Source organism: Miniopterus schreibersii (genome assembly GCF_964146895.1).
Source record: "Miniopterus schreibersii genome assembly, chromosome: 7".
Classification (NCBI taxonomy): Eukaryota; Metazoa; Chordata; class Mammalia; order Chiroptera; family Miniopteridae; genus Miniopterus; species Miniopterus schreibersii.
This window is the reverse complement of record NC_138108.1, coordinates 14,145,718-14,171,404: the sequence shown is the minus strand read 5'-3', so window position 1 is coordinate 14,171,404 and position 25,687 is coordinate 14,145,718. Positions and strand designations below refer to the sequence as shown.

General features: G+C 40.7%; 1 protein-coding gene across 1 annotated transcript; it reads left to right on the top strand.

The window, feature by feature from the left end:
• On the top strand, positions 1–20,628 carry ATIC (5-aminoimidazole-4-carboxamide ribonucleotide formyltransferase/IMP cyclohydrolase). Its single transcript, XM_081143446.1, has 16 exons — positions 1–323; positions 596–722; positions 3,512–3,588; positions 4,537–4,603; positions 7,432–7,520; positions 7,804–7,955; positions 8,290–8,446; positions 8,597–8,722; positions 9,560–9,667; positions 10,506–10,591; positions 11,693–11,782; positions 13,970–14,098; positions 18,026–18,118; positions 19,266–19,448; positions 19,732–19,887; positions 20,206–20,628. Exons 1-16 carry the CDS (start codon positions 305–307, stop codon positions 20,323–20,325), a joined length of 1,779 nt encoding a protein of 592 aa, XP_080999572.1. The 5' UTR covers positions 1–304; the 3' UTR covers positions 20,326–20,628.
• Positions 20,629–25,687: the final 5,059 nt, after the last annotated feature.

Below are 25,687 nucleotides of genomic sequence, written 5' to 3'. Positions count from 1 at the left end.
TTCCACAGGGAGAAAGGAGCTCCGGGTCCAGCGCACCGCAGACGTCACGCATTCCTGCGGTTTCCATTCTCCTCGGAGGGCGCCGCGCCCGCCGCAGCCGCAGCCCCGTCCCCCAGCCGGGGACTCCCAGTTCCCTCCGACGTCGGGCGGGGCGGGGGCGGGGCGGGGATCACGTGGCCCACCCGGTGCCCGGGGGCCGCCCAGCTTCCGGATCGCGACCGTGCTGGCCGCTCCGCCCCCCGCCGCACGTGGCGTGTGCCCCGCTGTGCGGCGCGCCCCGGACCGGGACCCCCGGCGCGCAGCCATGGCCCCCGGCCAGCTCGGTGAGCTCCTCGCGCGTCCTCGGGCGCGGGCGCGGCGCAGCGGGTGCCCCGGGGGAGGGACCGGCCGCTCCGCAGGCCCGGAGGCCCCGGCCCGCCGTCGCGCGGCCTCCGGGGGTCGGAGTGGGGCCGGGCGTCCGGCCGGGGAAGTGTGGGCGGAGGCGGTGGTGGCCCGCGATCCGGGACTGTCCTTCCCAAAGCGCACCCCCTCCCCGGGCCTTGACCGACCACCTGTCACGCACAGCGACTGAGGAGGAAGATGTCTTCTCTTTCAGCCTTATTTAGTGTGTCGGACAAAACCGGCCTTGTGGAGTTTGCCAGGAACCTGACTTCCGTCGGTCTGAACCTGATCGCCTCTGGAGGGACTGCAAGAGCTCTCCGCGACGCGGGGCTGGCAGTCAGGTAAGGCGCAGCTGTTTTCAGGAAAAGTCCCGTCCGAAAGGAGCAGGATCGCGTTAACCCGAGAGGAGTGTGTGCCAGGCACTGGGGGTAAAACACCTGATTTCCTCCTGCGGGCATCGCTGGGAGGCAGGTACACTGCTTACCCCCTTCTTAGAAGAGGAAGGTGAGGCTCAGAGATGTAGGAGCTTCTGCTCAGGTCTACGGAGTTCACTAAGCGAGGGAGCTAAGGGTTAGAACGAACCCCCCATCCTCAGTGCACAGCCCCCCTTCCCAGCCACTTCTCACAACCCATTAATGCAGGCGGGCTATTTGTTTTGCAAGACACACTGAGTGTATAATTCCCACGATCTGTTTTGAATGGCTCTTTAGTAAACTGTTGACGTCATTAAGATTCAAGTCTGCCTCTCTTCCCCTTAGCATCTCTGGTAACCATAGGAAGTCACAAGTTTATCATTCGTTCATCATTCACCCCCATGCTATTCATTACCTGGCCTGAGTGATGGGCAGGGGGAGTAAGCAAAAGATAAATCAGCCTGCAGTTCTGGACATCAAGGAGCTGGCATTCTGGTGGGAGAGGGAGTAACCACCGAAAATGTAGAAAGTGAAAAAAGCAGCCATAGGACGGCTGTAATAAACTGATGTGAGAATTCAGAGGAAGGACATCCCCACCCCTGAAGTATATCTTAGGAAGGAGTGAAAGATCCTTCTTTTTTTTTTTTAAATAGTTTTATTATGCTAACTTTTTAAAAATATGTCTGTTGATTTCAGAGAGGAAGATGAGGGAGAGAGAGAAACATCAATGAGGAGAGAGTCATTGATGGGCTGCCTCCTGCACGCCCCCCACTGGGGGTCCAGCCTGGGCCTCAGGCATGTGCCCTGACCTGGAATCAAACCTCATCTCCTGGATCCTAGGTCGATGCTCAACCGCTGAGCCACGCAGGCCAGACTCCTTCTGCTTTTTTTGTCATGTGGAAAATTTTGCTACTTGCCCTCTAGATCCATGCAGAGATAGATTATTACCTTTTTCATCTTATAATCCTGCCCTATGTGCACAGTACACACCTTCCCTAAATTGGATAGGTTCACATGGCAAGAAGGCCTTACTGTATTCCGTAAAGGATGTGTATGTTCCAGAGTCTTTTTGCAGCACCTCTCTGATGTGGTTTGCACAACAACCCCTAAGAATCATATAAAGTGACGAGGGAGGGGAATCCAAAGTCTGAACTGTTCTTTCCATTGTCCCCATGTTGGGTTGTTTTGTAGTTGGGCCCTTCAAATTAATCGAGGTCCCCTCTGTAGCCTCTTTTTTCCCCCTCCACCAAACTTTGTATTATGGAAACATTTCAGACATAAACACAGAGAGAAAAGTATAATGAGCCCTCATATTGCATATCTATTCTCCAGTTTAAATATTTATCAGCTCTTTAGTCTTGTTTGATCTGCACCTCTACCTACTCCTCACTTAGCCCCATTATGGTGATGCCTGTTTTAAATATTGGGAATGTAAATGTGTTTCCTATTAAAGTGAGATTATTCACACTTTTAAAAATGGATTAACTCATGTAATCCTTATACCAACTTTTTGGTGTAGGTAATATTATCCACATTTGATAAATAAGGAAACTGAGGCTCAAAGGTGTCAAGTAACCTGCCCAAGATCATACAACTAACAACTGTAAGAGGAGGAGCCAAGATTTTATGTGCTAGGAAGTTAAACTTGGGGTGTGAGGTAAACTCATGAGATTTTAATTGGTGGGTATCAGTGGGCATTCTATTCCCAAGAGGGCAGCTCTTAAATAGAAATTCTTAAAGGAGCTTTTTAAGTACTCCAAATTATGGTTAATTCTAAGTATAGATCTGCCTTTGCCTTTTCTCTTTTTAGCAATTATCCTCAGTAGGAGAAACTGGATTTTATTTTTTAAATTCCAGGAAAGGGAATTTTAAAAAAATGTTTTATTGATTTTTAGAGAGAGAGGGAAGAAAAGAGAGACCGCCTCCCTCATGGCCCCTACCAGGAATCAAGCCCACATCCCCGGCATGTGCCCTGACCAGGAGTCAAACTGGCAACCTTTCCGTGCACAGGACGATGCTCAGCCAACTGAGCCGCACCAGCTATGGCAGAAAGGGAATTATTTTATCTGTTGATTTGAGAGAGAGAGAGAAACATCAGTTTTTTGTTCTGCTTATTTATGCATTTATTGGTTGCTTCTTGCATGTGCCCTGACCGAGGATCAAACCCACAACCTTAGCTTATCGGGACAACCCTCTAACCAACAACTGAGCTAAATGTTCATTATTTTTTTACTATAAAGGCGATATATGTTCACTGTAGAAAATTTGAAAAATGTGGAGAACTGTAGAGAAGGTAGTAAAATTTTTGCTTATAATTCTTTTAACATGTTGTGTTTCCTCCAGGATAAATCATATCCTTTATTTCATAGATCGTTTTGCTTCTTGCTTTTGTTCATTTAACATACAGGGTGAGGCAAAAGTATGGAAAATAATACAATAATAAATAATAATACAAGAATAAATTGTTTTGCATACTCAAAACTGTAAACCTACTTTTGGCCCACCCTGTATTGTGGACATAGGGGGTTCATGTCAGCTTGGTGATATAGATTGATATTTAATTTCTTTTTTTTCCAGTTGACCCTTTGTCATATTTTGTGGTTATTTTTCCAGCTTACTTTTTGTTTTCTTGTAAAGTTTTTAACATTTATGTAGACAGATCTATTAATCTTTTTTTTAGTACTTTGAATGTATTCCTCATTTATATCTATTTTCAGAGATGTCTCTGAGCTGACAGGCTTTCCGGAAATGCTAGGGGGACGTGTGAAAACCTTGCATCCAGCAGTCCATGCCGGTACGTGGTGGATATTTTCAATTTAAAATCATCATTGGTTTTCAGAATTAATTTAGTTGGTTACTTTGTAGAATAAACAAAGAAAAAGGCAGGTCAATAAGCTCAAAAAGAAATCTGTGGGTTTATATCGATTTTTGTCAACATTTGCTGCTAAAGTTCATCATATGTTAGAACTTGCTTAAAATCTAGTTTGCTTTATATGTGATGAATTCAGATTGCTCTCCTCTGCTTGCTATTAGTACTGACCTGAGAATTAATTTAGTGACAGTTCCTGCTGGAGTTAATAAAAATATTTAGATTATATGTGTGAAAGAGTGTATCATGATTCAAACTTAGCATAAAGCTTGACCATATAACTGACTTTCAAAAGAATTCTTTTTCAAAGTGCTCATTCATCTGAGATGAGTTTCATATCAATCAAAAATGGTGAGAAATAGTATATTGCTAACCTTACCAGTTACAGTAAAATTTGGCAGAATCAAAGGCTGTAAGGCCAAGAACTAGATAAGCCATTTACTTATGGGAGCACATAGATTAATAAGGACACAACAGTTATGTGAAAATTCCTTTTATATTTTGTTGATTAAGAAAAGGGGAATCAAAAGGGGGATAAATGGTGATAGAAGGAGACTTGACTTGGGGTGGTAAACACACAATACAATATATAGATAATGTATTGTAGAATTGTACACCTGAAACCTATATAATTTTACTAACCAATGTCACTCCAATAAAGTCAGTAAAATTCAAAAGAAATAAAACAGAAAAGAGGAATCAGGAACTGATAAAAAAGGTTTTTAAATATATCCGCTAATCTTAATTTTAACTGTATGTTTGGTATTAATTAGCTACATTAGAGACTTCAGCTTTATTGATGGAACTGTATTGAAAGGAAGTACCTTATTTTGACTTGCATTTTGAGCTAATATTTTAACTTTGTTAAATTAGGGATCTTGGCTCGTAATATCCCAGAAGATAATGCTGACATGGCCAGACTCGATTTCAATCTTATAAGGTAAAAATTCAAAGTTGAATTTTTCATACAGGAACAAAGATGAAGAGTATGCCAAACCTGGTGCCCCTTTTTATCGAGGAGAACACTTAAAGTTTATGATTGTCTAACGACTAAGCTGTATACCCTAAACCAATATAAAATAACATTTTTTTAAAAAAGTTACCATTAGGTTTAATTTTATGATTGTTGACTGTGAACATTTATTGAGTACCTTCTGTGTCACATTGTATATATGTTAGCATTTTGGTTTTGCCGAGTACATATTACCAAAATGTGCACTTAAACTAAAAACAACCTTTGCTTTTTTAGGAAATTATGATCTAAATTTTCATACAAGCAACTTAATTATTTGCATAAAGTTACTGTTTCTTTTGAATATACAGAACAGTGTTATTCAGGAACAATTCTCATACTATACTGTTTTCCAATTTAAAATATAAACTCAGTAGTAGTTAGTATATTCAGAGTTGTACAGCCATCATCATGGTTAATATTAGAACATTTATCACCTTCCTCAAAAAAAGACCAAAACAGCCGTTAGCATTCATTCTTCATTTCCCCCAACATCTCTAGTCCTAGGCAACCGCCAGTATATTTCTGTCTGTATGGATTTACCTATACCAAGCATGTCATATCAGTGGAATCCTACAGTATGTGGTCCTTTGTGATTGACTTCTCACATGTTTTCAAGGTCCATCCGTGTTATAACGTCAGTACTTCAGGTTTGTGTGTGTGTGTTTTTTAAGAGGCAACAAGCACTTATTTGAGATAAAAAAAAGAATAGCTATTCCAAAAGCACTGATTCAGGCAGAAACCTAAAAAGTGTTCTGATTAGGAGACAAAGACAAAGGATATTTAGGAGAAAGAGAAGGGGAACAACTACATCAAGAGAAGGAAGGCATTTTGGTTGGTACAAATACGCTCACATACTGACTAATTCTAAACAATGTTTTTAATTTTCAGGTGGAAGTTATCAGTCCAGTAGTCATAATATAAGGTGTCCCAAGAAAGTGTATACACATACATTTTTTTGATAGTTCAATTGATGTTTCTTTCTTTTCAGATTTTACCCATTTGAATTAATAATTATTGAAAGTGTGTATATATTTTTAAGGGGACACCCTGTATTTGCTTTCTTGTTTTCTTTGCAAACAGTTCTTTGAGACGCAATGTTGCTTTAGGCCCAGTCCTAAGTCCTAAGGTTATTTTCCCTGTTCTAACATTCCAAAGGTTTGAGGACTAAGCCATGAAAGGTGGCTCATGAAAGGTGGCTCCTGTGGTGCTGTATCATTGTACACACCCTGCAGCAATGTACAGGGGCCCTAATTTCCCCACATCCTTACCAGTATGTGTTATGTATTATTTTGAGCTGGCCATCCTAGTGGGTGTGATGTATTTAGTTATAAGAGTTTGTTTTATCCCATTCCATGGGCTGTTTTCACTTTGTGGTGTCCTTTGATCCTCATTAAAGTTTTACATTTTGATGATTCCAATTTATCTATTTTTTCTTCTTGTTGCTTGTGCTTTTGATGTTCTCTCTAAGTGGACATCCTCGTCTTGTTCCTGATCTTAGGGGAAAGCATTCTCTTTCACCTTTATGTATGATGTTAGCAATGGGTGTCTCTTAAATGCCATTTATCATGTTGAGCAAGTTGTCTTCTTAATTTGTTGAGTGTTTTTATTGTGGATGAGTGTTCAGTTTTGACATGTGCTCTTTGTGCATCTATTTAAATGATCAGGTGGTTTTTGTCCTTTACGTTATTAACATGGTCTGTTACATTAGCTGATTTTTAGATGTTAAACCAACCTTTCATTCCTGGGATAAACCATACTTGGCTATGGTATATACCTCTTTTTATATTTTGCTGGATTCAGTTTACTGGTATATTGAGGGTTTTTGTGTCAGTATTTGTAAGAGATACTGGTCTTTTTCTTGTGACGTTTTTTCTGGTTTTGGTATTAGTGTAATGGGCATTAGGAAGTGTTCCCCTCCTCCCTTTCTTATTAGTTTTTCCAGTTGAACTTATTTCACTGGGGAACCTGTCACAGAGCTCCTCACTTTGCAGTCCTAGGATTGACACTGCTTCACTGGCTGTTAATTTTAGATCAGTTCTGTATTTTAAATTGTTCTTTTGGCCTTCCATTTTTTTTTTTTAATTTAAATTTAATACAATATTATATTAGTTTCAGGTGTACACCGCAGTGATTAGACATGATATAATTCACTAAATGATCATTCTACTAATCTTGTATTCATCTGACACTATACACAGTTATTAGAATATCATCGATATATTCCCTTTTACATCCCCATGACGATTTTGTGACTCCCAGTTTGTACTTCTTAATCCTCTTACCTTTTACCACCATTGTATCTGACCTCTCTAAAGACAAAACAAACAAATATTTTACCCTTAGAATGATCCATCATTTTTCATCCTCGTACATAATTCATTGGAAATAGAACCTAAAATTGAATGGTTACCTTCCAAAATGAGGATATTCTCTGTGGCCTTGTATTTTACATTTCTGTTAAAAGTTTTTTGATGGCCTGATGGTGTAATGGGCAGCTAGGTTTACCCCGGCAGCCCCAATATGTATTGAGAGCACCTGCCCCCTTAAGCCTGAGCACCTTTACCTGTGCTCTGCCATATGGGAGGTTTTGACTTCTCAACATAACTTTGGAGAATTCTGAACTGTCAGGCTCACAGTTTACATTTTCAGTCTTTATGGGTTTCAGTCGTTATTAATAGCAACTGACTTACTTTTCCTACATAGCTGTAAACCACATTAGCGGAGCTGTAATGACAGGTACATTCTTCTTTCAGAGTTGTGGTTTGTAATCTGTATCCTTTTGTGAAGACAGTGGCTTCTCCAGATGTAACTGTTGAAGAGGCTGTTGAGCAAATTGATATTGGTAAGTTGGAAAAATCATTTTTTGAAGACTGACAGAGAGGATTATTTAAAATTTAAATGAGATTTTGTTATTGAGGAAGTAGGAAATAATGACTACTCCCAGATTGTATTCTGGGATGACTAATTCATCTGCATTTTCGCAGCTACTTCTTTGGGTAGGGATTCATCTGGGTTGTTTTTTTCTTATTGTTTAAGTCAAGAATTAAAGAAGTATGTGTACAGTGACTGTATTTGAAAGAGGTTAAACTGATATGAAACTACAGATCATCTTTTGTTTTTCAAAGGTGGAGTAACCCTACTAAGAGCAGCAGCCAAAAACCACGCTCGAGTGACCGTGGTGTGTGAGCCCGAGGACTATGCCGCTGTGTCCACAGAGATGCAGAGCTCCAGCAGTAAAGACACCTCCTTGGAGACCAGACGCCAGTTGGCCTTGAAGGTGGGGGTGCACTTTTATCTACTGCCGTGTTTGCAAAACCAAATGGTGCTCAGTACTCACTAGATTGTATCATCCACCAAGGCTCTGCTTGGAGTTGCTGTCCTTTTGTTATAAATGAGGAGACCAAATATTTAGAGAAGTATTCCCTTACAAAGATCAAAAGAGAATTGGAAAGGGAATAATTCACTGTGCTATTTAGCATTATTTGGTGTCTTTCCTGCATGGGCGTGTGTGCAGGGTGAGGGGGTGTAGTTGGGTATATGCTAAATAAAACCATTGTATTCCCACTTTGGGAAATTCTGCTTGTGGTTCACAGAAGTTCCACTTTTTGTAGGCTTTCACTCATACGGCACAATATGATGAAGCAATTTCAGATTACTTCAGGAAACAGTATAGTAAGGGAATATCTCAGATGCCCTTGAGGTACGGAATGAACCCTCATCAAACTCCAGCCCAGTTGTACACACTGAAGCCCAAGCTTCCCCTCACAGGTAAAGGCGGATGTTCTGTGGCACAGCTTGCTGTGTTTGGGTGCGTGTGGGTCTTGGTCTGTACTGTATCTGATGTGGTTCGTGTTTAGAAGATAAATTACATTATACCTTACTGACCCTAGTTGGTAATGTTTGTTTTTCTATATGTAGTTCTAAATGGAGCCCCTGGGTTTATAAACTTGTGCGATGCTTTGAATGCCTGGCAGTTGGTGAAGGAACTCAAAGCAGCTTTAGGCATCCCCGCTGCTGCCTCTTTCAAGCATGTCAGCCCAGCAGGTAAAGCACTTGCACTCTGCAACTGTTTGAATGCACTTCTTTCTGATATTAAAAAGGATCGATGAGTTCCCATGTGAATATAGACATTCTATGAAGTCTGAAACCATTATTTCTCAAGTCTGCTAACACTTTCAATATAGAAACATGATCAAATCTGACATTGAAATAACACGCACGTAAATATTATTGACATACATATATATCATTGTGTGTGACGTGGTGAGATGGGAAGATTAGGAGATAGTCTTTTTGTAGTAGAAACATGAAGTTTTAGAAAATAAAAGAGCAAAATGGCATAATGCAGTTTGACTAAGTAGTTTTCCACGTGTTTGAAGATGGAACAGAGTGGACCTAAAGAAGTTGTTCTTAGGACACTATCTGTAGCTTTTTATAGCCGTTGTATGAGATGCCTTTTTGTTTCTTACGTTCAAGTCACTATCACCAGATCTTTTGACAGTCCAACATATAATTCGTTCTCAGGTATATGATGCAATGTTAAAACAGTGTGAGCAGGGAAGAAATAAGTGTCGTGTGGTGTGAAGCAGGATCGAGGGTTAGTAAAGAAGTAAACTAGCTTCATTCATGTGCCTGGTGCCGGCCAACTTCAGACATATGGCTCTGTTTTCAGTGGCCAGAGAGGGGAGATAGCCCCTCCTCACCCTCTCCTACAACTTTATTCTATGTTTAATTATCTGGCCAAACAGATTTTTGTTTAATTTGGCACAGCTGCTTTAAATTATGCTGTATAGACAATGTTGAGGAAACTGTGGCCTTGATTTAAGAGTTGACACACAACAATGTGAGGGTTTTGGTTGTTTTGTGATTTTTCTCTGTCAGGCGCTGCTGTTGGAATTCCGCTTAGTGAAGATGAGGCCAGAGTGTGCATGGTCCATGACATGTATAAAACCCTCACACCCCTGTCGACTGCATATGCACGAGCGAGAGGTCAGAAAAAGAACAGGGTTGTTTGCTTGTTTAACAGAAAAAGCAGTATTTTATCCTAAATAGAATAAAACAGTAAGAACTTTGTTTCATTTTAAGATTTCAAATCATCTTTGTTTTTTGTTTATACTTCTGAACGATTGTGTGAGTGCCTTGGAATAAATTTGTTTGTAAAAGTGTGTGAGTATTTTAATGTAATAAATGGAAACATAATTGGAATCTGATGCATGTAATTTCAGATTAGGCTGTTGAATGCATTTGAATTGCTTAATATCTGACTGAAACTGCACGGTTATTCTGGCTATACTGAATTTGGTTAGAATTATATGTTTCACAGATACCTAATTTGTGAGTTTAATAGCCTATGAATGTTATTATAACATTTATGGAAGATTGTTGAGAAACCTGATGTTATAGTTTACCTTCTGTAACAGGGGTTAGCAAACTATGGTTCATGGCCAGGATCCAGCCCGCCACCTTTTTTTTGTAAGTGGTGTGATTGGAACAGGGCCATGTACGTCCCTTTGTCAGTGTGGTGTCAGTGGCTGTTTCAGAACCACAGCCAGAGCTCAGTGGTCGCACCAGAGGCCATGGGCCACAAAGCTTTAAAAGTATGTACATCAGACTGGTCACAGAAAAAGTTTGCCAAGGACTGCTCAAGAAGGTAAAATTAAAGGATTTCTCTCTGATTATTTCAGTTAAATGACTTATTAATCTATTATTTAAATCTTATGTAAACAATAACAGATCTAGAAATTTTGGATTTTATATGACCATGGGGTTTTTAAACACTATCTTTTTCTAATTTGTGATTAGATACCTCTTTAATTTTTATTTTCAGGGGCTGATAGGATGTCTTCATTTGGTGACTTTGTTGCCTTATCTGATATATGTGATGTCCCCACTGCTAAAATCATCTCCAGAGAGGTTAGAGGGCATTTATGTATCCCAATCCATGCATTACTGAGTAGAGCTTCATTGGTTCAGAGTTTACTGAAACTGTAACCTATAATATTTATATTTTATTGTGTGTGAATTAGTTTATCATTTAGAATGTTCATATTTTATGTAGAATGTGAATCCTTGACTGAATTGTAGTTTTTAGATTTAGTGAATTAATATTTCAAGTGCATATTTGGCTAAGATTAAAGTTTTAATTTATAGATTTAATTTTTTAAAATTTTCCAGTAGTTGCTATCTTAATGCCAGTTATTTTTTCTGAAGAACAGAAGATGCCATCTTGGATGGTGATATAATAATGAACTTTACTATAAACATTTATAAGTCTGTAATGAAAGAAATTTTATAATGGGGGAAATTATAAACTACTCTGAAAAACTAACCTCCATCAGCTGAGTACCAACAAGCATTCCAGAAAAGTGGGGGTGGTGCTGGGAATGGGGAGACAGAAAAAAAAAAGGTAGCTCAAATAGCTTAAAGAGACTAAAAAAAAAAAAGGGGGGGAGGTAAAAAAACAGGTAGAAGTAAAGGCTAAAGGGGCGTGTGGCTTGACAATACTTAGTTGCTTTAGAGATTCTTCCCATGACCACTATCATCCCTAGCCAGAACATGCTCTTTTTAGTGCAAAACACCACCCGTGAACAGAGTAATAAGAAATCCTTTTTCTTCCTAAGGGTATTAGAGCACATCATTCATATATTAAAGTGGACATGAACAACCAAAAGCTTTGAAAGAACAGCACATGAAATGATCTCAGCTCTAGAAGTTCATATTCTAACAGGCTTGTCTTTCCCAATATAGTACAGCAAGTCCTCACTTAAGATCGTAGTAGGTTCTGTTACATTAAGCAAAACGATGCATACCGAAACCAATTAATTGATATAAACAAGATGAGTTCCTCTGACATCTCATCAACAAAAATGATGTCATTTGAGGACCTGCTATATTAGCATTATATGTTGGAGGTGAAAACCAGAAAAGGCGGCTGCATTACTTGAGATAAATAATTGTTTCTAGATTTTTAAAGGGGTATTCTGTGATTTCTTAAGACAAAATATTTATTTATAGGTATCTGATGGTATTGTTGCCCCAGGATATGAAGAAGAAGCTTTGAAAATACTTTCTAAAAAGAAAAATGGGAACTACTGTGTTCTTCAGGTTCGTGAATTTCATGCCTGAAGCAGTAACTTGCTCTTTTATTTTGTGTCTCTTTCCCCCCCACATTTAATATTTTCTGTATGCTGACACACTTTACTGCAGTTTCTTAATCCTACAATTTTAGTTATTTATTTACTATTGTTGGATTTACGATGAGAGTACCTTCTCTACTCTTAATAATAAATTTCTAAGGTTTTTAAATAATTAATGTATTGACATGGTTTTCTATTCAAAAGGTATTAGAGGCCATTTGAAGAAAAGTCTTTCCATCCTTCCCTTCTGCCATGGTTACCTTTTTTAGAAGTACCTAGCATTTAAAATGTCTTGCTTATTTTTCCTGAAATACATGTTTAGCAAATATGTGCATTTTTTCCTTTTTTTTTTTTCTCACTGACACAAATACACAGTGCTTCACCATCTTGGAATTCTGTCCCATGTCTGTGTGTCTTATCTAGACAGTCATCAATCTTTAGCTAGTACACAATCTCTGCAGTTAATAACCCAGGGGAAAGAGCCCTCGGAGAGAAATTACGACAGGGTTGTCATTTGGATACTTCTCCTCTTAGTAATTGTACAACAAATTTTGTCTTAATGAGCATGTGTAAGGTTCCCTATTTCTTAATGCCATGCCCAGCATTGTGTTCTTAAACTTTTTCTTCTCAGCAGTGAGATAGATGAAAATGGCATCTCATTGCAGTTTTAATTTCTCGCTGTGTGTGGGGTAAACATCTTGTTCACATTTAAGAGTACTTTTACTTTCTTATTATGAACTGGCTGCCCATACTCTGCTTATGGTTGAGGTGTTTTTTTTTCTTACTGATTTTTGCAAGCTCTTAGGGATTAGGGAAACTAGCCCATAGTCTAAGATTTTACAATGATAAAGCAAAGAGTTAATTAAATTGAAAGCAACAATTCATAATGCTGTTTTTCAGAAAGTATTGATGTCAGAAAATCTGTTGAATCCCAACTCCATATAGTGGAAGTTGTTAAGTACTTATCCTTCATTGTAACATACCAATAATTGGTTCACCATAGATTCCATGTCAGCTTTCTAAGGAAAAAAGAAAAAATACCACTTTAAGTACACATTTTTTTCTAAGCTACTTGACAGTAAATTCAACCATTTAGCTAGCTGCCACTGTATTCTTCAGTTTCTTAATCCTGTCTTCTGTTAAGTACATGTGGCTATTAGCAGTTATATGTAGCAACATGGAGAATGTTTTCCAAACCCTGAGCTCATCAGCATGACCTCTTCAACACCTGACAGTTTCATATTCAAAGGTGTGAAAAGGCTACTGGAGCTTTCTCAGTACTTTGAGAACTCACCAAGTTTGCACGTGGACACATAATAACAACTATGGAACAAGGTAATTCCTCTACCTGACTAATGACAGGTTTCTTTTGACATCAGCTAATAGGAGGGCACATCCCAATGTTGGAAATTGTATAATACAAAGGAAAAAGGAACGTTTTAGAAGCCTGGAAAATGTAAATTACCCAGAATTAACATGAGGATTTGCTTGTAAGTTATAGATATTAGTGCTTTTTAAGTTAAAGATCATCCAAAGAATAAATGAAGAAATACTGTCAAGTTTAGAAAAATATCTAGGGAAAGACTGGCCTTACCCAGATTATTCCCATGTCTTAATATCTTTTCAGTTCAATAGTTAGGAAAGAAAGAGCAGTAAATGACATAAACCCTTTCAGGAAGCAAAGACAACAGACCCTATTTTCCCCTTTTAACTTTTTAACTTGTAATTCAAGTGTTAGGTATTTTATAGTAGATTTTCGGGGGAAAAAGGAAAATTAGAATTTAATTTTCGTGTCACTGCCTGTTTATTAGCAATTTTTGTTTTATTTGCTAATCTTTCAAAAGGAATATATACATAGTGCTTTTAATTCATGCAACTAAAAATGCACTCATTGGAATCATTGGTTTTAATGTTATATAAAAAATATAAAACCCATAATTCCCTATAGAGTGGTAAACCTATAAAATTTTTTGGTGCAAATTATTGGTGCCCAGACTTTCTTTCATACCTATACTGAAATGATGTTATGTAAGCTTAAATTAGAAAAAAAGGGCATATAACCTTGCTTACAAACAAATCTTTTGGATATAAATTAAATGAAAATTTTGGGGGGGTGTAGGTATATTACTTTTAACTCTTTATATTTGTATTTTAGATGGACCAGTCTTACAATGCAGATGAAGATGAAGTTCGAACTCTTTTCGGTCTTCATTTAAGCCAGAAGAGAAATAATGGTGTCATCGACAGGTCATTATTTAGCAATATTGTTACCAAGAATAAAGATGTAAGTTTGAAAATATCTGAACTGAATGTTAGTAATTCTGTAGGTCAGTATTTAATACTTATAAGCTTATGCATTCTTTAAGGCCCATATTTAAAACTAGTTGGTTGATATGCAGATGGCTAGTGCATCTTTGAGTCATCAAGTACACTTGAGAGCTTACAAAATGAATAAAAGACCGTGTTAGAAGTTTCTGTGAATATGAATAGACATAGATTTATCTTCATTCATACATAAATGGGATCATGTCTTTTATAATTCTGTTCTCTAACTTGCCTTTTTTAATGCACTAAGCTACAAATGTGTTTCTGTGTGAATGAACACATATCCACATCTTCATCTGAAAGTCCACAGAGCAGTTCGTGCATAGATGTGCTATGGTGGATATGCAGGTGGTTTTCATTGTCAGCGCTGTGATCACTGTTTTTGTGTAGACGGGTTTTTGCTCTTGTGCTTTTTGTCATCTTTTAGGAAGGACATATTCCTAGGATAAAAATGGTGGTTTGTTTTTTGTTTTGTTCTTTAATTACGTATTACATCATATAATATGATAGCACTCCATGGAGGGGAGAGGGGACTACTATCATCTCTGTTGTAAAGGTCACAAAATTGTGACATAGGAGACAGTTAAGAAGTTTGCCCAAGGTTACACAATAAGCAAACAGATGAACTGGTAAATGTTTCCTGAAGTCTCTTAATTGGGCCTGCAGTTTTCAAGGATATTTTTGCTGGGTCTAATGTTGGCTGTACTTTTTTTCAGTACTTCAGATGTGTCACTCTTGTTTTCTGGTCTTGTCTGCCCATGTGTCTGATATTTTTGGTTGACTGCTGGTCATTGCTTGTGATAAAACTGTAGAGATATTTTGAGGTTCTAGGTGGCATTTTTTTTCTTCAGAGAAAGTAGACTTATTCTTCTGGCAGGCCAATCTCATGGAGACAGATAATCTTTATTCAGGCAGGAATGGAGCTGATTTGAATTTGATTCAGTCTTTGTAAGGATTGGTTTGTTGCTGGTTCACGCCTGTTCTGCTGAAAGCCATGGGTGTCTGCTAGTAACCCTCTTCTCTGGTGTACACTGAACTCCATTTTTGCCTATTAGTCCTATAAGACTCCAAAGCTTGCTCAGCTCATTCCTCTCTGAGTTTGTTGCCTGCATCTTAGAAAATGCCTGGAGGGGAAGAGCATAGATGGTCACACTCTTGTCTCTCTGTCTCTGAGATCTTGCCTGTCAGTACTTGCTATTTTATTAGCTTTGTGTTTAGCTTTTCTCTTTGTTCTTAGAAGGGGATTAGTCTCTGAACAAGTCATTCACTATAACAGGAATGCAGGGCTACAATCTGTTCCCAGGTCTGACTCCCAAGACTTGAAGGAGAATTGCTGAAAATGAACTGTGAAATCTGTATCAGGGTAGTTCTATTGGTATGTGGTGATTAAGACATGATCTTTGTTGGCTGACTTATTGGGTATTCTTCCCTTTTTAACTTTGAAAATCAGTGGTGTTCCGAAGTAAAGGAACTTGCAGGCATTATATGTAGAAATCTTTCTGCCCTTCGAATTCATTCCTTGGCCAAGGCTGTGAGGCACTGCGATTTCCACATAGAAGCAGTGTTTGCAGCAGTGTAACTTTAAGCAGCTTACAGTAAAGTGAAGCTCTTTTATTAGTTTAATAGCCTGTTTGGTTAATGTATCTTTAGAAATGCAGAAAGGGTATTGACCTAGATTCCATGGTACCCATGTTGACAATTGTGCCTAACTACTGAGACACTGACTTTGTAAAGTTTTCCTTGTAGGTTTATTGGACTGATCAATAATTTAACAGTATTTGATAGGTTTTGTGCTTCTGGTTATGCTAGGTTGGATTTTATTTTATTTATTTCTTTTTTACAAAGATTGAGGGTATGATTTTAATTACTCTTATCTAAATTGTTCTCTACTTGTGTCATATCTTTAGTAGGAATTTGGGAACTTAAGGATGAGAACAATAGTTTTATCCCCCTTTATATTTCCCTCCCTTCTTTTAAAGCAGGTTTTTGTTAACATTCCAGCCTCAAAATCATCAGATTGCACTGTTAGGTCTAGAACGGTTTCAGTCCCGAGAGAGCGGGAGAAGTGTAAGGAGTGGGTCTTAAGCATTAATGAACATGCCTGAATTATTTCCTCTTCCGTTTCTTTAATGCTGCTTTAATTTGCCTTAACCATTCAAGCCATGTCTGTAAGCCTGGGTCCCCTCACTGTCACCTCCACCCCTTCATTGACCTCTCATGTTCCTTTGTCCTAACCCAGAGCACCAGGTTATACTTGAAGGTAGATACCCAGGAGGCCGGCATGGTTATGCATCTTTTTTAGAAGCAATAGAATAGATATATAGTCAGTGACTCAAACAGCAAGTACAGATAGGAAAGGATACATTAAATTTTTTAAAAATCCTAAAAGTGTTTTTTAATTAAGTAAAAAAAATAAAAATTGTAGATTGTCATGCAGTTTTACAAGCTCCCATGTACCTTTTACCACACTTCCCCTAATGGGCACGTCTTGCAAAACCATAGGACAGGGTCACAGCTGTGGTATTCACTTCGACACAGTCAAGGTGCTGTGTTTCCATCACAGAGCACCCCTCTAGTTGCCCTTTTATAGCCACACTCACTCCCTCCTGACCCCACCCCCTCCTTGACCTTGTCAACAACTTATCCGTTCTCTTTTCTATCGTTTTTGTTCATTGTAGATTCATGAACAGGCTTTTGTGTTAACACAAGTTTTTATTTTTGTTATAAATGCCCTGGAGTGTAATTGCTGGGTGCTGGAAGGTATCATAGTTACATGTTTAGTCTTTTAAGAAGCTTCCACATTGTTTTCCTGGGGGTCTGTACCATTTTGCACTTTACGCCCACAGTGTGTAAGTGGTGCAGTTTCTCTGCATTCTTATCAACTCTTTTAGGTCGGTGTGCAGCAGTGTCTCATTTTAATCAGCATTTCCTAATAGCAGATGATGGACATTCATTCACGTGTTTGTTTATTTGCCATCTGTGTATCCTTTTCTGGTGAAAAATCTCTTCACATCTTCTGTCAACATTTCCTAATTAGATTGTTTTTGCGGGTGGGTTTTGAGAGTTGTTTGTATGTTTTAGATACTAGTTCTTTGTTGGTAGGCAGTTTGCAAATATTTTCTCCTAGTCTGTAGCTTGTCTTTTTATCTTCTCCATACAGGGCCTTTGCAGAGCAGGAGTTTTGAATTTTGAGGAAGTCTGGTTTATCAGTTTTCAGTTAGCCAATTTATCCATTAGCTGTTGCTAGGTCCTTTGTCCACGTAGCAGACCAACTTAGATCATTGGCCTTTTCAGTTTGTATTTCCCCTTTATATTAAAGATAGTGACTTTGAGACTATAATGTTTGTTGTTTTATATTGGAACTGGTGGTTCACAATGCATTTTTTAATAGTTTCTACTTAGAATATTCTTGATAAAGCAGAAAATGATCCTAATGACTTTCTCTGAACAGCCTTGGCGGTGTGTGGGCATCATAGTTGTTTGTAATACCTGTGAAAATTATTCCGTGTTTTTCCTGAACATAAATGTTATCACTCCTCCAGGTATTTGTTGGTACTATGGTAGAAGAAATATTATTTGTTAGTGTTGGAGTGGATATGGTATTTCTTATCTTTTGTGATATGTAAACAGGTTTAAGCCAGAGGTGTCACAAAGCGGCATCGGTCTGAATCCGTGATGCAGGCCTTGTGCTAAGTTTCGTGACAAATATGTTCAATATTGATCCTCTCAGTAAAACAGCTAGTGCTTAGCATGAATAGTTAATTTCACGCCGTCATCTGAGAGAGAACTACATTGTAAGTGTATTACAATAAATGCCATATAAGATGCTTAAAGATAAATGAAGTTTGAAGAGCCTGGTGCCATTTACCACCCTGTGTTTGTTCAGTTGCCAGAATGTGCTCTCAGAGACCTCATCGTGGCCACCATTGCTGTGAAGTACACCCAGTCCAACTCTGTGTGCTATGCCAAGAACGGTCAGGTAACCGGCCACTGAAACTCACCCAAGGGGGCTGGTGTTTCACAAAACGATGTTCAGAAATCCATCTGCCTCCGTACTAGACCACTTGAAGGGGAAAATTTGCCAATTTTTTCTCTCTTGAGTGTCTCAGTATTTCCTGAGTAGGTCGGTGGACTGTTCAAGCTGATAATATAAAGTATCTTTGGAGCTAAGCATTAAAACCAGTCATATTGCTTCTTGCTTAGGAGTTGGCACATTTCGGATTTTTAGAACTTAAGTGGCTGCTATAAAATTGGTTTATTCACCCCCTCCCACCACAGGTAGCAGAGGGAGTAAAGAATGACAGTGCCACCCACCAGCCCGTATATTTACTGCTTTTAGGGTATTTTTACATATATATTTTAGGTTATTTTAGCAAGAACTCATACACCAGGAGTTAACACGATACTTTAAAATCAGGTTTACTGAGGCATAATTTGTATTCAGAAAAATTCATCCTTTTTAGGTGTAGAGTTTGGCCAGTTTTCAGAAATTATATAGTTGTGTGACCACTGCAGCAATCAAGTCACAGAGCATTTCTTACTATTGGATGTTAAAAGCCAGCTATTTTACTTCTTTCCTGGTGCAGTAAGCCATAGTACACGGGACCAAGCTAGCTCATGCACCTCTGGGGCAAACCTGGTTCTGTCATAGCGTCAGCAGCAGGGGACCCGTTCTTTTCAGTGTCTTCAGCTCTTCTCTTGCAAGGCATTTGTTTGGCCCATAAGTGGGAGGGGGAGGGTGGATGTTCATTAATGTGTATCCTGGAAGACCCTCTCAAATTCAGACTTTTAGTGATTGCCACTGTTAAATGATTGCTAGTCTCTGATAACAGAAACCTGGGAGATTGTGGCTACTGGTCTCTTCCAATTCTAGTAAGTTCCAGTAAGAGCATGCTTCACTGCTGATGTCCAGAATATTAAGAGGTACAATGTATAGATAGTAGTCGTAAACCTCTAACTTATGCTCACCTTTTAATGACTTAAAAAGTATTTGCACTTCTCTTATTTTAGCCTGTGTTTTCTTCCACAAAATTAATAGGTGGGTTTGGGGGAATCTGCACAAAAGATCTTTTGAGACAGATGTGCGGTTGGAAGAGGTGGACATTGCAGTGTCCCATGTTCTTCAGGTTATTGGCATTGGAGCAGGACAGCAATCTCGGATCCACTGCACACGCCTTGCTGGGGACAAGGCGAACTTCTGGTGGCTCAGACATCACCCACGAGTGCTCTCCATGAAGTTCAAAACCGGAGTGAAGAGAGCAGAAATCTCCAATGCCATCGATCAGTATGTCACTGGCACCATTGGCGAGGTAAGTCTTGCCGGGCTACGAGTGGAGTGTATTTGTGTGCTCCTCCTTCTCTGTGTGACTTGTACCTCATCACTGCAAGGAAAAATGCGGTTTCTTAAAATTCTGTATTATCTAAATTTGTTCATCTAAACTTGTTACCAGTTCCTTATTGTCTCCTGTCACCTTTCTTCATCCCTTTCTGACACTACAAATTTTCTCTCTCTTTTTAAATTATAACCATTGGTTTAGTTTTGTCCTGAAGACGGTGTCGAAACCTTTCTCTCCCTCTTCCCCCCACTCACAGGATGAAGATTTGGTGAAGTGGAAGGCACTGTTTGAGGAAGTCCCTGAGTTATTGACTGAGGCAGAGAAGAAGGACTGGGTTGACAAACTTACTGAAGTTTCTGTCAGCTCGGATGCCTTCTTTCCTTTCCGGGACAATGTAGACAGAGCTAGGAGGGTAAGTGTGGAGTGGTGTGTGTATGCAGAGAATTGATCGCTGTAGAACTTTCAGAAGCCCTACTTCTGACTTTAAGTTCTGTGAGTTATGTATCCAAGTTATCTATGGCAATGTGCTGATAGAGAACTGATAGAGAACTGTTTTGACTTCTCCATTTGATGTATGGATAACTCTGTTCCTGTTATTTTTGCCTTTTGCCTCAATGAATGAGTCTGCAATGTGAATCATTCTTAGCTATGCATTTGATAATGTGAATTTTTATTTTTGTGCATTTAACCTAAAATTGTGTTCTGAAATTCAGTTTCTGTTCTCCCCCAGAGTGGCGTGGCATACATTGCTGCTCCGTCCGGCTCTGCTGCTGATGGAGTTGTGATTGAGGCGTGCGATGAACTGGGAATAGTCCTCGCTCACACCAGTCTCCGGCTCTTTCATCACTGACTTCATCCCACTTGCTTTAAGGTTTAACTTACAGCCCCACCGGGCGTGGCTCAGCGGTTGAGTATCGACCTAGGATCCAGGAGATCAGGATTTGATTCCCCGGTCAGGGCACATGCCCGGGTTGCGGGCTGCAGCCAATCAGTGACTCTCTCATTATTGATGTTTCTATCTCTCTCCCCCTCCTTTCCTCTCTCTGAAATCAATAAAGGTACGTTTAAAAAAAAAAAAAAAAAAGGTTTAACTTACATGTAGGTGAAAATCATGTGGGGAATTTTGAAAAAATAATAAAACATTAAATCTGAATATTTAGGGTGCTCCTATATTGGGTGCATAAATGTTTATAAGGGTTATTTCCTTCTGCTGGATTGATCCCTTTAGTAATATGTAGTTACCATCTTTGCCTCTTGTTATGGTCTTTATTTTGAAGTTTGTTTTGTCAGAAATAAGAATTGCTACTCCAGCTTTCTTTTCCTTTCCATTTGCATGGAATATTTTACTCCATCCCTTCACTTTTAGCCTGTGTGAGTCTTTTGCTCTCAGGTGGGTCTCTTGTAGACAGCATATATTTGGATCCTGTTTTCTTATCCATTCAGCTACCCTATGTCTTTTGATTGGACCATTTATTCCGTTTACATTTAAGGTTACTATTGATATCAGCTTATTTAATGCCATTTTCCCCCTTTATGCTGATTACCTTTCTCTCACTATTCTTTCTTTTTCTTAAAGCAGTCCTTTTAGCATTTCTTGCAGTGCTGGTTTGGTGGTACTGAACTCCTTTAGCCTTTTTTTGTCTGGGAAGCTCTTTATTTCACCATCAATTTTGAATGATAGCCTTGCTAGATAAACCAATCTTGGTTGCATGTTCTTGCTTTTCATTACTTGGAAAACTTCATGCCACTCCCTTCTTGCCTAAAGAGTCTCTGTTGAGAAATCAGCTATCAGCCTTATGGGTCATTGCTTGTCTCTCTCTTGCAGCCCTTAATATTTTCTCTTTGTCCTTGACATTTGCCATTTTAATTATGATGTGTCTTGGAGTGGGTCTTCTTTGGGTCCCTCTTGTTTGGAAACCCTCTGTGCTTCCTGAAATTGTGTGGCTTTCTCCTTTGCCAGCCTAGGGAAGTTTTCTATCATTATTTCTTCCACCAAGTTCTCTATCCCTTGCTCTCTTTCCTCCCCCACTGGTACTCCTGTAATGTGAATGTTGTTTCACTTCCTGTTGTCCCAAAGCTCCCTTAGACTGTCCTCATGCTTTTTAAGTGTTTTTTCTTTTTTCTGCTCTGATTGTGTGATTTTTTTCTACCTTGTCTTCTAAGTCACTTATTCTATCCTCTGCTTCATTGAGCCTGCTTTTAATTCCTTCCAGTGCATTCTTGATATCAGATACAGCATTCTTTATCTCTGTCTGAGTTTTGTTTATGGTATGTATCTCTTTTTTCATATTTTCACTAAGGTCATCGATCTTATCATCTAGTGTCTTCTTAAGTTCCATGAACATCTTCATCATCAATACTCTGAACTCCGTTTCTAATAACTTGCTTAACTCTATCTCATCAAAGTCTTTTTCTGGCGATTTTTCTTTTTAATTTGGGGCTTGTTTGTCTCCCCATTTTGGTAGGTCTTAGTGTTTGTATCTATATATTAGATATATTTGCTGTCCCCCAGTCTTGTGGGATGGGATTTTGTCTTGTGGGTCCAGTGGAGCCCAGAGGTGTGTTTTCCTTATACTTCTGAGCTCTTTGCTCTAGGCGTTTCCCTCTTGTGGGTGTCCCTTTTGTGGTTTCTTTATGTTCTCCTGTTGTGGTTGGGTCTAGATTGTTGTTGATCAGTCCTTGGGAGGACCCTCCTCTCAGGTTGGCTAACTGTGTCTCAGTCCCAACCTCGTCATGTAAGCTGTTGTATGTGTGCTGGCAAGGCAGGACAATACACAACTAAACTTCCAGGAAACAAGAGGTATCTTACGAAATATCTTTACAGTCACAATGAAAACAACCCACATGAAAATAGAACTGGGAGAGTGAAGGGAGAACACACTCACACACAAAAATGCTTAAAAAAAAGAAAGAGAGAAAGAAAAGTAATGCTTAAAGAGAGAGAGATGTATATTGTTAACACTGGTGAAAATTTAGAAAATAATAATAAACTAAAATGTAAAAAATAGAGAAGCTACTGGGAGATAACAGAAGCAGAGAAAAGATTCTGAAAGAAGGGCCAGCAAAAAATTAAGGGAGAGAATAGGAATAGGATAATAGTTGAAAATGAGAAAACAAAAATACAATAACGAGAATAAGAGAAACTAACAAGCGAACAAAAAGGAAGACAGAAGGGAGGATAACAAAAGAATGAAAGAAAAGTAGAAGAAAAAAAGTTATGCCAATGGATTGAGAGGAGAGAGAGAGATATAGCCCAGGCAGGGAGGGAGTCCGGTAAGAGATTTGGGGGAAACTATAGAGGAAAGCTGTAAACTTGGTTATAATGAAAAAGTCCCAGTCGTTGAGCAGGGATATCAAGACAGTCTTGATAGTAGAAGCAAGGATAAAACAACACAAAGCAAATAACCAAAACAAAACTAAAAAGCTAAGCAAGACAAAATTCTTTTATAAAAAAGAGAAAAAAAATTAGGTAAAAAAATGTTTTTTTAAAAAAATTTTTAAAAATTATTATAAAATTTAAAAAGAAGAAAAAACAAATTTTCTCCCCTTTCTCTTCTTCCTAAGGAAAAAAGAAAAAATAAGCACACAAAAAACAAACAAAACAAAAAAACAGAAGAAAAAAAGGTAGTCAATCAGGTGAGTTTCTTCTGGGCAGCCTATGTTGTCTGAGGGTCACTGTTTTGTGTGCTGATTTCAGTTCTCCTGGGAGGTGCTTGTGCATCAGCCAATGTGAGGAGCTGTCTAGGTTTGGCTCTGGTGTCCTTAGGTAGGTGGTTGATCTGAGGCTCTCCATGGACCACCTCCTCTTGTCAACTATTTTGCAACCTTGTAGTTGCCTGGTCTTGCTCCAGAGTCTTCTGTAGAGTCTTTAGGGTGCAGGGTGCCTAGTGTAGCTCAGGGTATCACTCCCCTTACTTAGAGGCTTTGCTGTCAGGCACTCACTCTGCGGGAGTTAGTCTTTGATCCACCGCCAGCTCCCCAGTCCCTACCTTGTCCCCTGATTCTAGTTCCTCAGGCTCTGACCTGCTGCAGCTTCAGATTGATTTCAGCCTGTTGCCTTTTCTGTATGGGCCGTTTCAGCAGCCTGGGCTCAGTGGGTTCGGTTAAAGAATATTCCAGTGAGCCCTTTGCCTGCCCAGCCCCCAGCCGGGGTTTTCAGCGTTTCCTGCAGCTCCCAAACAACAGTCCCTGAGAGTCTTATTCTTGTAATGTCCTCCTGTGAGCTGCTCTCCCTTCCCCCTCAGGACTGTGCCCTGTGGGGTGTCTGGGGCCTCAGTGAGCGGGACCTGCCCCTTTCCTGTTGGGGGTGGTGGTCCTGGCTGCAGGAGAGGCCGGCGGGCTCCGCCCCTCCTTGCTCAGCTCTGGTTGGCTGGTAGCACCAGGCCTGCCCCTCAGACCGTCCATTGTGCAGACCCCAATCCCAGCCTCTGCTGGTCTGTCCGCGCAGTGCACCCCGGGAAGGTGGGGGCCAGTTCCGAGATCAGACTCACAAACACACAAAGCAACACACAGGCAGAGAGTCAGCCCCGCAAGGGCCCACTGCCCTCGCGCCAAGGCCCCCAGCGGGAGGGGGCCCAAAGTCAGCTCCACGCAGCTCCCTGCACCACTGGTCTCAGCAAAGCTGGGGCAGCTTCCAGCGCCACCACGGGGCCCCTCAGGGCTGGTCACAGACCCCAGCCTCTCCCACCGGGAGCTCAGGGCGGGAGGACACCCTCAGGGCTGGTCACAGATCCCAGCCTCCCGGCACCGGGAGCTCAGGGCAGGAGGACACTCTCAGGGCTGGTCACAGATCCCAGCCTCCCGGCACCGGGAGCTCAGGGCGGGAGGACACCCTCAGGGCTGGTCACAGATCCCAGCCTCCCGGCACCGGGAGCTCAGGGCGGGAGGGCTCCTCCCCTCCCCCACGCCACACAGATTCAGCGCTTTCTGGGGTTCAACACAGTACCCCACAGGGAGGCAGAGGGTCCTCGTGTGCAGCCGCTCAGCGCAGTCCTCTGGACCCTTACCACTTGGGTGCCACAGACCTTAGGACAGCCTTCCCTATGGTCGGCACCCCGAGCACTAGAGGCCGGTTGCAGCCGCCACTAGAAGCTTTGTTTCCTAGGAGGGCGCCGCCCGCCATCAGAGGCCTTGTTTCCTAGGAGGGCGCCGCCCGCCATCAGAGGCCTTGTTTCCTAGGAGGGCGCCGCCCGCCATCAGAGGCCTTGTTTCCTAGGAGGGCGCCGCCCGCCATCAGAGGCCTTGTTTCCTAGGAGGGCGCCGCCCGCCATCAGAGGCCTTGTTTCCTAGGAAGGCGCCGTCCCCTCGGGGACTCCCCGCTCCCCGGGGTCCCTCTGCCCTGTACGCGGGGCGCTCCTTCCCCTCTCCTCCGCTCCAGGTATGAGATCCCTGCTTTGGAGGCCGTCCGCACTCCCGAGGGGAGGGAGCTTTGCAGCCTCCAAGCCTCGGGGCTCAGATCCCAGCACAGGCTTCGGGGGGACTCCCCCTTCCTACGCCCCCCTCTCTTACCGGGCTCCGTGGTGTGTCTTCAGTGCTCCCCACTCACACTCCGTCCACTCAGGTATGTGTCTCTGGTTTTCCAAGCTGGCTCCGTAGGATTTTAGGGGTAAGTCGAGTCCGTGGCTGGGAGCGGGGCCTCAGCTGCTTCTCGCGGGGCCGCCATCTTCCCTCTCCCCTCAAATGGAATTTTTTAATGAGGCTGTGGCGTGGGACCATGTGGCAGCGATAATAAGTCGCAGCTCAAACATGAGTGCCACGTACTGTCTAAAAGGGACTTTGTCAGCAAAACCTGTGGGAAAAACTGTGGCAGCGCAAGGTCATCGCTGTGCTGCTTCTGCCTTATTAGCCTTTTTGATAATCTTTAAATGTCCCCAAAACTGAGATGTCCCCAGAGTGGTCTTTTTTTTAATTGTTGCAGGGTATCTCCTGAAAATGGAATTTTTAAAATTGCAGCCTGCCACTTTCCCTACCACGGTAATGGGAATTTACTGACCAGGAAGCAGTTTTGGCACTTGAATGTGTTGATGTGATGTTTCTTAATCAATTTAACGAGTTACGTACAACTAGAAATGGGATAGAATCTCCAATGGAAATATAATTTTAAAAGTCATCTCCTATACATCTAATTTCTACCTGATCATTTCTTTCTTCACCGCCATAGAAAGTGTGCCTTACAGTCTTATAATATTATATAGGCTAATTTGCATAATTCA